General features: G+C 39.6%; 1 protein-coding gene and 2 long non-coding RNA genes across 3 annotated transcripts; 2 read left to right on the top strand and 1 right to left on the bottom strand.

Annotated features, from left to right (window-relative positions):
- The first annotated feature begins 288 nt into the window (after nucleotides 1–288).
- On the top strand, nucleotides 289–1,269 carry LOC139190466 (uncharacterized). Its single transcript, XR_011574701.1, has 2 exons — nucleotides 289–1,148; nucleotides 1,237–1,269. It is a non-coding gene; the product is annotated as an uncharacterized lncRNA (long non-coding RNA).
- A 248-nt stretch (nucleotides 1,270–1,517) lies between these two features.
- On the top strand, nucleotides 1,518–2,532 carry LOC139190463 (uncharacterized). Its single transcript, XR_011574697.1, has 5 exons — nucleotides 1,518–1,565; nucleotides 1,697–1,900; nucleotides 2,060–2,185; nucleotides 2,288–2,380; nucleotides 2,477–2,532. It is a non-coding gene; the product is annotated as an uncharacterized lncRNA (long non-coding RNA).
- Nucleotides 2,533–8,878: 6,346 nt separating this feature from the next.
- On the bottom strand, nucleotides 8,879–9,541 carry LOC139191371 (cold shock domain-containing protein 4-like). The gene is made up of 2 exons (XM_070812165.1): nucleotides 9,362–9,541; nucleotides 8,879–9,253 (listed from the first exon to the last, which is right to left on the bottom strand). Exons 1-2 carry the CDS (start codon nucleotides 9,539–9,541, stop codon nucleotides 8,879–8,881), a joined length of 555 nt encoding a protein of 184 aa, XP_070668266.1.
- Between the last annotated feature and the right edge of the window lie 3,732 nt (nucleotides 9,542–13,273).

Raw genomic sequence — 13,273 nt, 5'->3', positions numbered from 1 at the left:
CAAACTAAACTAGGGGTTGTTTAGTTTAGTTGCTCACAGGCACAAAAATTATTTGGTGTAATTTCAAGAAAACTTTCCATATATTTCCACTAAGCTTTCAAGTTTATATCATTTCGCTCATCAAGGCAATTCAAAAACTGTATATTATTTCTTATATGATGCCATAAAGTTATCTTAATTATGTAGGGAGAAGTGCACGACACATCTTCTAATGCTGCAGACTTATTTGATAGTGAGATGTTCGAATGGACACAAAGAGCTTGCTCACCCGAACTCTTCCCATGTCCTTCTAAGATGCAGGTATCAGCTCATTTTTACCTCATATGTAATGCTCCCTTCTAAAAATTAATATTGTCTAGTCCTCCAATTTTGCATGAAAAATCTAAAGAAACTGAAATGCAGGTCGCAGACGATGAAAACGATAGAGTTCAACAAATAAGCATTAGAAGATGTGAAGGAACTAAAAGGAGTCTGCAGCATCAAAAGGTCAAAAAACAAAAGATGGTCTCCATGCAAAAGACAATGCTTGAGTAGGTATCAGAAATACAGAAGCAAGCAAATAGGGATACTCCTACTGAATTGTCTCCTACAAATCTTCCTACAGATGATAACCAAAAAGCCTCTGCATCCAGGAATAAATCCAGAAAACTTGCTAGAAAGGCCAAGTCAAGTGATTGAGAATTGAAAAGTAACAGAAAGGTGAAAGCTTCTTCTGATGACAACTAAAAAGACAATACTTCTATTGAGATTGGAGAAGGTCATGGGAACGTTAATGAAAATGGAAATCAACCCGCTGAGAAGAGCCAAAAACAGACGGAAAACCAAAAATATATTTGTTTTACAATCGATTTTCTTTATTTATTACAGACGGAAAACCAAAAATGGCGAGGAAAGAAGAAGAGCCAAAAACAGAGTCCGGAAAACCAGCTTAGAGAATCAGACCCAGTCGAAGCCGAAATCAGAGTCACCAGCGGCGATTCTATTATATTCAGCCCCATATTCAAATCCGTGGCCGCCATGACCGGTTGGGACGAAGAGAGCCTTCTACTCGCAAGCCTGGTGGCCGACGATACAGCAGAGAGAGATTTTAAATACATGAAACTCTCTGTCTTGGACTCCAAGACCCCACCCACCAATTCATCAAGAAGGTAATCATATAATTTTATTCGGGCCCGTTTGGATAGAACAATTTGGTTTGGGTTTGGATTTTGAATCGTTTGCTTTTTCTGGTTCGAGTTGGTGGAGATGCTGGACAGCACAAAGCAAGAAGATAGGAGAGAGAGGAAAAGAGTTGGGATGGACGGAGATGAAGGATTTGAGGTTATGGAGGCAACCAATAACAAAGAGATGTTAAACGGACGTTAACTAGCTATTAGGGGTAAAATTGAAAATTCATTGTTTGGGTCATTTTAATTGGATTGGTTTAGCACTGGATTTTTTCCTAACCATTAAATAAAGTTATTACCTGGTTTTTAATTAACATTTAAATTTTTCAAATCCTTATCATTAATTTTCTTTTTATTTAAGGGGGAGAGAATGTGCGGCGGCAGAAAGAAATGAGAGAGGTGGGTAACTTTTGTGATGACGTATCCTATCCCTTGTGTGTATTTATTTATAATAAACCTAGTAAGCTTACTTGCCTCGCAAATAATGCAAACCTGAAGGAAGAACATCTTCTAAACCTAGCAGGCCGCAGGCTTGCTATCATTCTCTCTCTCTCCAGATTGCAGAGCCATGGATGGACAATGTAGGATGGAGACGGAGCGCCCGCTAAAGAAACCAAACTTTATTGAGGATGAAGACGGGAAGCTGATCCTGGTCCCACCGCCACCGGAGGAGTTGTACTCTTGTGGAAAACTTTATTACGTTCTCGAGTCCCACTATAATGCTATCAAGGCTGGTATGTATCTGTAGGATTAAGATTTTGATTTTGATTTTGATTTTCTAGGGTTTTATTTTCTTCTAGGGTTTGTGATTATCCATCCCGAATTTGATTGACTTTACAACTAATTAAACTCACTCTGTATATATCTATGCACGTGTAATGTGTATCTAACAGTGGAAGCGGAATATGATGAAATAATGAGACGAAAGGGTTTACCAAAATGAATGATGACACAAAGGTCCAAATCCCACCAAATTCCAAGCCCTAACCAAAAGAACCAACAAGACTCCTCTGTAAATGGTATTTGCCCTTTGTTTTTTATTCAAAATTTCGGATTTGTTATTTTCTTTTTTTAAGAAACAGAAAACCAAGGAAAATAACGATTTGTTTATTTTTGAACAGCTTACAGGCCAGCCAAGGGACGATGGCTTTGTCTCCTCGGCAATGAGTCATCCTTCTTTTCTGGAATTTCGGATGACGGGGACACATCGTCTGGTATGTTTTCCCTTTTGTTTTGGTTTCTCCATCTTCTTTTGTTGTTTCCTTTTGTAAGTGCCTATTTCTGAATTTGTGTATTGATTTTTGTGTTAGACGAGCTCGAGCTACGGTTGCCTCCACTCAGCTCAGCTCATTTTATAAATCAGAGCTCAAACTTAATATATATATATATATATATGTGTATGTATGTATGTATGTATGTATGTATGTATGTATGAACGATAACAGTAGGATAGGATATATTCCAAGGAGAAACATGATTTATGATGTTTGATATTTTGTCATCAGTATATGAACAAAGACAATTGATAAACTTGAACATATACTTCTTATGTCTTCATTTATTAATTTATAAGATTTGAATGTCTAACCTCTTTGCAAGCCAGTATTTAGCGTATAACCTGAAGTGGAACCATACTCAAACTGTATTGATCATTTGGCATTTACATAAATAAATATAAAAATATGTATACATGTATTGACACACCCCGATCCTAGAATCAAGGCGTGTTGGCCGTCATGTGGGCGTGACGTAACCAAAAGTGCAACGTGGAAGCAAAAGATAAAAGAATTATGAAGGAATAAAAACCAACCACTAACAATAATAATCAACTAGCATTCTAGAGTGAGTTTAAATGTGAAACACACATATTCAGAGCATAAGTACTAGGTGCAGTCAAGTAGGACTATAACCAAAATTACAACACCCGCAGGTGAGTCCTACATTTATATAGTCTGTCAGTACGCCGTGGAAATCCTCGTGGGCCACCAACACCGCTAATTAGAACCTGGAGGGACGCAAAACAAAATTGAGTGGGTCAGTAAAACAAAGCTTTTTGAAAATACTTCATTTAATAACATTTCTAACCCCTCGCTGTAAAACCTGTATACTTTCCCATAAAATAACATAATATGCATATAATTATTCAAATATCTCAAATCACCAATCTTTATCAAAAACCAAAAAGTATGCCATGCAATAAGCGTCAATAACAAAATAAGGGTGCAACATTATAACAGGTGAAATAATGAATCAACCGGAGACCCTGCAGTTGGTCCTGTACAGTTAGTTCTATAGCTCAATATCCAATCCAACCGGAGTCACCGTAGTGACCTGTACGGCGCTACTCTGCACATAAATCGGAACTACCTGAAGTAGTCTGTACGACAAGAATGGTGTAAGAATACGCTCTAGTGCTTCTCTCATCAACAACTGTATAATAATCTAAAATCACCTACAAGTCGGAACCACCTCTCGTGGTCTGTACGACATGTTGGAACCCTTTAATGGTCTGTACGACATGCACCTACTTAGATCCAAGGTGAGCATGTGGTGCGGGGTGAATAATATAAGCACTAACACCAGGGATGCAGGTTATGAGCTCTCAACGCAATTCACATCATCAACAAACCATATGAATAACATAAAACTCACCTGATACTCCCCTATGCGTCCACAACACCAATTCACATATATGCATCAAATACTAATTCATATATTTCACAGAATATGCATGCATGGCATTTTAATACATACTTTTATTTAAATTGAATTTCTGGGAAAAAATCAATAGTATATAGGTAAATACAGAAATAGCTGCCCACTTACTGGTATGTTGAAGGGTCGTAACCCCCATGACGCCCTTGAATGCGCTCGTCCTCGGGATAGGTCTCACCTATATGCGAAACAACTATAAAAACGTTATTTAAAGCACATAACTGACAATACGTAATAACTTCTCATACGATGCTCAAATTGGGTATATGAATATATCATAGTGACCTACTCGACGTCACGAACGTCGAGGTATTTTCAGAAAAATTTTCCAATGCTGCACGCGCCCCCATGCGCGTCATCTTCTTCCTCCAATCGTCAGACTGGTTTCGCCGGTGCCGGAAAACTAGAGATTTTTCAATCTCCTTGTTCTCCGTCATTTCTCAACCATTTCTTACGAATTTTATATCAAAATGAAGCCCTAAGCATGAAGAATCACATTGTACTAGTTTAAGGTTCTAAAAATTAGAAATCTCACCAGAGAAACTCCAAGAAAACCGGCCAAGTTCGAACCCTATGATCCCGACATCCAAAACCTTCAAACTAAGTACTCCGAGCTTCCTTGGGACCTCATTAAGCTCACTGTGAGCTTGAAATTCCTTGAAAATCAACATTTCACGTGTGCATGAACAATGTACATTTTAGGGGTTATGGTTTCACGATGATATCGAAGGCTTCCAGTTCCAAAAATGGTACCATTTAACTCAGGAGGTTGTAAGGATGAAGAAACTCACCTTTTTGGCGTCGATCCGTGGAGATTTGAGGGATTTGGTGCCTTGTCCGTACGATTTCGAGAGGAAGAAAGAGAGAGTGAACTGAGAGGGAAGAGAGAGACACGAGATAGGAGAGAGAGAGAAGTTTGCTTTATGTGTGTGGATGTCCTCCTAAGTCCCTAACCACACAATTACATACAATTTCAATCCCCATAATTTATTTTCCAAGAAATTAGGAGAGCATGCATTTATTCAAATAGCATGTCACACGTACCTTAGTAACCAATGAGGGTAATTCTGTCATTTCACATCCACGATAAATAAATTCCGGGATGGGCTGTGACAATCTCCCCTCCTTATAGAATTTCGTCCTCGAAATTCATACAACACTCAATCCACTAATATTCATAAAATAACCTTCGATACATCTCTCTCATTCGATCTTCCGTCTCCCAAGTAGCTTCTTCCACTGAGTGGTTCCTCCACAATACTTTTACCAAGCTCACTGTCTTATTCCTTAGAACCTTGTCTTTCCAATCTAAGATAGTCACTGGTTCCTCATCATACGTCAAATCCGGATTAATCTCCAAAGGTTGAAGAGGAATCACATGTGAAGGATCTGAAACATAATGTCGAAGCATCGAGACATGAAACACATTATGTACCGTAGATAACTCCAGAGACAACTCCAATCTGTAAGCAACTTCACCAATCCTTTCAGTGATCTCATAAGGTCCTATGTACCTAGGACTTAGCTTGCCTTTCTTTCCAAACCGTACTACACCTCTCCAAGGTGACAATTTCAAGAATACCAAATTACCCACATCATATACTTGATCAGTAGCAAGTCTACCTGCTAAACTCTTTTGTTGATCCTGGGCTGCCTTCAGGTTAGACTTAATCACCTGAACATTTTGAGTAGTCTCATCCACAATATCTGGGCCCTCTAGCACTCTTTCGCCAACCTCTGACCAACACAATGGCGTACGACAAGCTCTACCATAAAGTGCCTCAAATGGTGACATACCAATGCTCGAATGAAAACTATTATTATAGGCAAATTCCATCAAGTCTAGGCGATCATGCCAAGAATCACCAAACTATAACACTGAAGATCTCAGCATATCCTCTAACGTCTGAATAGTTCTCTCTGATTGTCCATCTGTTTGAGGATGATAAGCAGTGCTGTAAAGCAGTTTCGTACCAAGAGCTTCCTGAAAAGCTATCCAAAACTTAGAAGTAAATCTTGGATCTCGATCAGAAATAATATTCACTGGAACTCCATGATACTTCACGATCTTCGTGATGAACAACTTAGCCAATTTATTCAGGGGATACTTTTCCCTCACTGGAATGAAGTGTGCTGACTTGGTAAGCCGATCTACAACCACCAAAACGCCATCAAATCCATTCTGTGTACGAGGAAGTTTATACACAAAATCCATAGTTATATTTTCCCATTTCCACTGAGGAACTGGAAGTGGTAGCATCCGCCCAAAAGGTTTCTTTTTTTTCAGCTTTGACTTGCTGGCAAACAATACACCTACTTACATATTCTGCAATTTCCCTTTTCATACCCGGCCAATAATAAAATGGTCGAATGGTATGATACATCTTAGTTCCTCCTGGATGCATTGCATAAGCTGAACAATGTGCTTCATTCAAAATTTCTTTCTTTAATTCTTTATTATTTGGCACATACATTATGTTCTCTTGCATAAGCATGCCATCTGATTAACGAATTCTGAGGTCTTTCTTTTTCCCTTCATTTCTTAGTTGGATCATTTCCTGGATCTCTTCATCCACCATCTGAGCTTCAAGTACACGATCGACTAAAACTGTCCTAGCTTGGAAATTAGCAAGAAAAGATTCTCTTTGTTCTTCTAACTCTAACTTTACTCCAGTAGCTCTCAAATCTGCAAGAAGAGGAACACGACAAGCATACAAAGCATTGAGTCGACCTTGAGGATTCCTACTCAGTGCATCAGCTATCACATTTGCACAACCCAGATGATACTCAATAGTGCAGTCATAATCACTTAGTAACTCCATCCACTTTCGCTGACGAAGATTAAGACCATGCTGAGTAAAAAGATACTGAAGACTCTTATGATCTGTGAAGATCTTAGACTTCTCACCATAGAGATAATGCCTCCAAATCTTCAAAGCAAAGACAATGGCTGCCAACTCAAGATCGTGAGTAGGATAATTCCTTTCATGAATCTTCAACTGTCAAGAAGCATAGGCGATCACTCTATTATGCTGCATCAAGACACATCCCAAACCATTCAAGGAAGCATCACTGTAAATCTCAAAGTTACCGCTATCATCAGGAAGTACCAATACTGGAGCATGAGTGAGGCAATATTTCAGTTGCTGGAAACTTTGCTCACAATTCTCGTCCCACTCGAACTTAACATCCTTCCTGGCTAACTTCGTTAATGGTAAAGCAATCATAGAAAAATCTTGAACAAACCGTCAATAATAACCTGCTAGACCAAGAAAACTCCGCACCTCAGTCACGGTTCGTGGCTGTTCCCAATTCTCCACTGCTGCAATATTTTGAGGATCTACTTGAGTTCCTTGTGCCGATACTACATGTCCCAAAAATGCCACTTGATTCAACCAAAACTGGCATTTGGTAAACTTGGCATACAACTGATGCTCCCTCAATTTCTTTAATACCAAGTTAAGATGTCAAATATGATATGCTTTTGACCTAGAGTATACCAGAATATCATCGATAAAAACAATGACAAACCTATCCAGATATTGCTGGAATACTTCATTCATTAGCCTCGTGAAAGCTGCAGGTGCATTAGTCAATCTAAATGGCATCACCAAAAACTCATAATGTCCATAACGGGTCCTGAAAGCTGTTTTAGGTACATCTTCATCTTTAATCCTCAACTGATAATAGCTAGATCTCAAATCAATCTTAGAGAACACACACACACCTTTAAGTTGATCAAATAAATCATCGATACGAGGCAATGGATAACAGTTTTTAATCGTTACCCGATTCAATTGCCTGTAATCAATACAGAATCTCAAAGTTCCATCTTTCTTTCTTACAAATAACACTGGAGCTTCCCAAGATGAAGTACTAGGTTGAATGAAACCTTTATCAGTTAATTCCTGTAACTGAATTTTCAACTCTCTCAGTTCAACTGGAGCCATCCTATATGGAGTCAAAGATATAGGATCCGTACCTGGAAGCAAATCAATAAAAGACTCCACATCTCTGTCTGGCGGCAATCCAGGCAAATCATCTGGGAATACATCAGGATAGTGCCTGACTACTCCAACTTCCTCCACACTATTAGGAACAACATCATTTAACACCACATGTGCTAAGTATCCTTGACAACCTTTTGATAACAACTTCTTTGCTCTCATGGCAGAAATAACACTATGTATCACCCCACTTCTTTCACCCACAAAAGTAACCTCTGGTAGTCCAGGACGATGAAAAGTAACTGATTTCCCGTAACAATCTAAATGGGCACGATTATAATGCAACCAATCTGCCCTTAAAATCACATCAAAATCCACAATATCTAACGGGATAAGATTAGCTGGCATAACTACACCATCTACCATCACTGGACACCTTGGATAAACACTATCAACATAACATTTGTCCCATCTAGGCATAGCAAACTCTAAATCAAATCCTAGAGGTGAAGGGTGAGGTTGTGTCATTTAAGCAAATGTATGAGAAATCATAGAATGGGTAACACCACAATCAATCAAGACTCTAGCAAAATGACCAAGAATATTTAACGTACCCATAATCAAGTCTGGATGATTCTGAGTATCTTGCAGTGATATGTGATTAACATGTCCCTGAGCTTGCTGTCGTCCACCATGACTTTTGTTACCTTGGTTACCTCGCCCCTGAGAAGTACGTCCATGTCCTGACTGGTTAGACTGCCTAGATGGTCCTGCACTGCTAGCAGCAACCTCTCCCTGTCGAGGCTGACCTTCTTGATACCACTGGGATCCGCTAGCTGGCATGGAAGGATATGAAGTATAACCTCCAAGATCTTGGGAATACCCAGTCTGAAAATAAAGATCCTGGGAATACTGATACTGTCTGGAAGCATAGGGAGCAGCATCCCCCTGATAGTGGTAAGCACCACCACGACCCGTCTGACCATAACTGCCTGATCCAAAGTTCTGTTGAATCGGTGCTGGAGGTGGCATAGTAAACTGCTGAGATCTCTACTGACTATGGGGACACTGAGCAGCCCTATGTCCCATCTGTCCACAAGTGTAGCAACCACCACCACTTCTCCTACACTCTCCATGATGTTTGAAATTACAACGGCGGCACAACGGAGCACCAGAACCACAAGCACCACCAAAATCTCTCTGTCTCTGAAACCTAGGTCCACCAGCAAATCTTCCACCTCTCCTTGGGCCTGTGACACTAAATCCTCCGTTGGAAGAACTCGAGCTCGCTCCACTTTTCTTGAAATTATGTGTCTTACGGGGTCCCTGAGTGGAGATACCTTTACCCCTGTCATCTTTCTTCTGATTATCATTCTTATCTTCATCTTCCTCACTATCACTATGCAGATTTTCAGAATCCTCCATCTGAACCAAAATCTCAAAAAACTCATGGTATGTGGTGCAAGGAATCGCACTAGCAAACGTCCGCCATTTCCTCTTAGTTCCCTACATAAAACGGCGAAGCATCTCTACCTGATTACCAGTTGTATCAGGATCATAGCGAGATAAGTCTATAAACTTCCTGTAATACTCATGCGCCGACATATTCTTTTGCTTCAATTGAGTGAACTCCTGCTTCTTACGATCAATGTACTCCAGAGGAACAAATCTTTTCTTAAAATTCTCTTTGAATACCTCCCAATCCAATGCCATCTCAGGTGACATAAACTGAGTTTGATTTACCCACCAAGCTGCTGGCTCTCACCCTAAAAACCAAGTAGTGGTCTCAACCCATCTATTAGTAGGAAGATTCCCTTGACTCTGCATCACCTGAAAAGTCTTCTCAATATGGTCTAACAACTTTTCTGCCCCTTCGTGACCCTCATTACCCATGAAGCGGTCTAATTTTAGATTATACATAGTCTCCAGGGGTATTCTCTGAGGAAGATGAGGACGGATTGCATTCTGAAAGGCATGGGCAATCGCTTCCCCTAATTGGGTTATATCAGGGAAATTAGGTTCAGAAGTATGACGTGATTCCCTACGAGGCGGCATAATTATGACAGAAGACATCGAAAGATCATTAGGGCAATAATTATACAGGACTGCAAACCTAAGCTCTGATACCAAACTGACACACCTCGATCCTAGATTCAAGGCGTGTTGGCCGTCACGTGGGCGTGACGTAACCAAAAGTGCAACGCGGAAGCAAACGATAAAAGAATCACGAAGGAATAAAAACCAACTACTAACAATAGTAATCAACTAGCATACTAGAGTGAGTTTAAGTGTGAAACACACATATTCAGAGCATAAGTACTAGGTGCAGTCAAGTAGGACTATAACCAAAATTACAACACCCGCAGGTGAGTCCTACATTTATGTAGTCTGTCAGTACGCTGTGGAAATCCTCTTGGGCCACCAACACCGCTAATTAGAACCTAGAGGGGCACAAAACAAAATTGAGTGGGTCAGTAAAACAAAGCTTTTTGAAAATACTTCATTTAATAACATTTCTAACCCCTCGCTGTAAAACCTGTATACTTTCCCAGAAAATAACATAATATGCATATAATTCTTCAAATATCTCAAATCACCAATCTTTATCAAAAACCAGAAAGTATGCCATGCAATAAGCGTCAATAACAGAATAAGGGTGCAACATTATAATAGGTGAAATAATGAATCAACCGGAGACCCTGCAGTTGGTCCTATACGGTTAGTTCTATAGCTCAATATCCAATCCAACCGGAGTCACCGCAGTGACCTGTACGACTCTACTCTGCATACAAATCAGAACTACCTGAAGTAGTCTGTACGACAAGAATGGTGTAAGAATACGCTCTAGTGCTTCTCTCATCAACAGCTGTATAATAATCTAAAATCACCTACAAGTCGGAACCACCTCTCATGGTCTGTACGACATGTCGGAACCCTCTAATGGTCTGTACGACATCCACCTACTTGGATCCAAGGTGAGCGTGTGGTGCGGGGTGAATAATATAAGCACTAACACCAGAGGTGCAGGTTATGAGCTCTCAATGCAATTCACATCATCAACAAACCATATGAATAACATAAAACTCACCTAATACTCACCTGTGCGTCCACATCACCAATTCACATATATGCATCAAATACTAATTCACGCGTCGGAAGGGGCACGGACCCATGCGCTGCCATGCGCATCATCTTCTTCCTCCAATTGCCGGACTGGTTTCACCGGCGCCGGAAAACTGGAGATTTTTCAATCTCCTTGTTCTCCATCATTTCTCAACCATTTCTTACGAATTTTATATCAAAATGAAGCCCTAAGCATGAAGAATCACATTGTACTAGTTTAAGGTTCAAAAAATTACAAAATCTCATCGGAGAAACTCCAAGAAAACCAGCCAAGTTCGAACCCTACGATCCCGACGTCCAAAACCTTCAACCTAAATACTCCTAGCTTCCTTGGGACCTCACTAAGCTTACTGTGAGCTTGAAATTCCCTGAAAATCAACATTTCACATGTGCATGAATAGTGCACATTTTCAGGGTTATGGTTTCACGATGATATCGAAGGCTTCCAGTTCCAAAAATGGTACCATTCAACTCAGGAGGTTGTAAGGATGAAGAAACTCACCTTTTTGGCGTCGATCCTTGGAGATTTGAGGGATTTGGTGCCTTGTCCGTACGATTTCAAGAGGAAGAGAGAGAAAGTGAACTGAGAGGGAAGAGAGAGACACGAGATAAGAGAGAGAAGTTTGCTTTATGTGTGTGGATGTCCTCCTAAGTCCCTAACCACACAATTACATACAATTTCAATCCCCATAATTTATTTTCCAAGAAATTAGGAGAGCATGCATTTATTCAAATAGCATGTCACACGTACCTTAGTAACCGATGAGGGTAATTCTATCATTTCACATCCACGATAAATAAATTCCGGGACGGGCTGTGACATGTATAGTTTTGTAATGTGGTATTTACTTAAACATGTTTATGGTTTCAAAATCGGATTATCCTTTGTGGCACTTGTTGAATTGTAAGCCTATAGTTGATTAGGAAATAAGCTGTTTATTAATATGTGTATTCACTTGAGTTAAAATACCGAGTGTGCAACTATATAGTAATAAGGCAAATAATGCCAGGTGTAATGATCCTCGCAACTAGCTAGATAAAGGGCTGAGATTGCTTTGTAATAAGAGAGAATCCACCTTGGATTCTAACGGTTATGTAAGCACCGTAAGTGTGAATTGTAAAGAGAGAGATGCAATTGAATATGCTCTGCTAGATTGTGCAGAGAGCAAGAATCCTTTCAAAAATTCTTCCATGGTTATCCTTCCCATTCTTTGTTCTCTAATTATTCATCTCATACCAAATTTTAAACTGAATCACAACATGGCCTCAGAGCCAGGTTCAATCATTTGAATCTAGGCGTAAAACTATGAATTCTCTAAGCTGAATTGAAGCTCATTTGAAGCTCGGTGAAGATCACTGGAGTTCCGTTACCATATGAGAAGAGTAATCAACTCATTTGGACCAAAGATGTCTGGATCTAGAGGCTCGGAAGTGAAAACTCCAATTTTCTCTAGTGAGAACTGCGAGTTCTGGAGAATAAAGATGGTGACGATCTTCAAATCTCATGGGTTATGGAATCTGGTTGAAAAGTGTGTTAACTCTTGATTCGAAGAAGAATGAGAAGAAGGTCTTAAAATCATCGGAGGATGAGGGAGATGATGAAATGATTGTTGTGTTGATGAAAAATGCAAAGGCTCTTGGAATTATTCAAAATGCAGTCTTCAACCAAAATTTCCCTCAAATTGCAAATGTTGAATCAGCGAAGATGGCATGGGATCTGTTATATGGAGAGTATCATGGTGGCGATCAGGTGGGGTCTGTTAAACTGCAAAATCTTAGACGTGAGTTTGAATATGCTAGAATGCATGATGATGAAACTCTATCTAGATACCTTACTAGACTAAATGATTTGATTAATCAGATGAAAATTTTTGGTAAAGTTCTTTCTAATGAGAGACTTGTGTAGAAGGTTTTGATTAGTCTTAATAAGCCATATAATCTTATATGCCAGGTTATTGAGAATACAAAATGTTTGGAGACTGTAGAATTGCATGAGGTTATTGCAATTTTGAAGAGCCAAGAGCAACCATTCGATTTGCACACTATTGACACAACTAAGAGAGCTTTTGCCTTACCCTCTGTAAATCCAAAAGAACAAAACAAAAGTGGTGCTCATTCTGGTTCATTCAGATTTCAGAAAAATTGGAATCCCAAGGGTAAGAAATGGAAATCAAAACCAAAGATTCAACAGAGATCTTCTGTGAATAATTATCAGAATGTGAATTCATCTCAATCAATGAGTCAAAGGGTTACAAAGCCTCAATGCAAGGTGTGTCCTAAGTATCACTTTGGTGAGTGCAGACACAAAGGGAAACCCAAATG

The sequence above is a fragment of the Malus domestica genome, chromosome 02 (assembly GCF_042453785.1).
Source record: "Malus domestica chromosome 02, GDT2T_hap1".
Lineage (NCBI taxonomy): Eukaryota > Viridiplantae > Streptophyta > Magnoliopsida > Rosales > Rosaceae > Malus > Malus domestica.
This window is presented reverse-complemented; position numbering and strand designations above follow the sequence as displayed.

What these genes read in the sequence shown, in the direction of transcription:
- LOC139191371 (XM_070812165.1), bottom strand. Translation starts at nt 9,541, where the DNA reads ATGGCATTGGATTGGGAGGTATTCAAAGAGAATTTTAAGAAAAGATTT. An exon ending in CTGATACAACTGGTAATCAG is followed by an intron (nt 9,254 to 9,361) that starts GTAGAGATGCTT and finishes ATTTTGGTTCAG; the next exon opens with ATGGAGGATTCTGAAAATCT.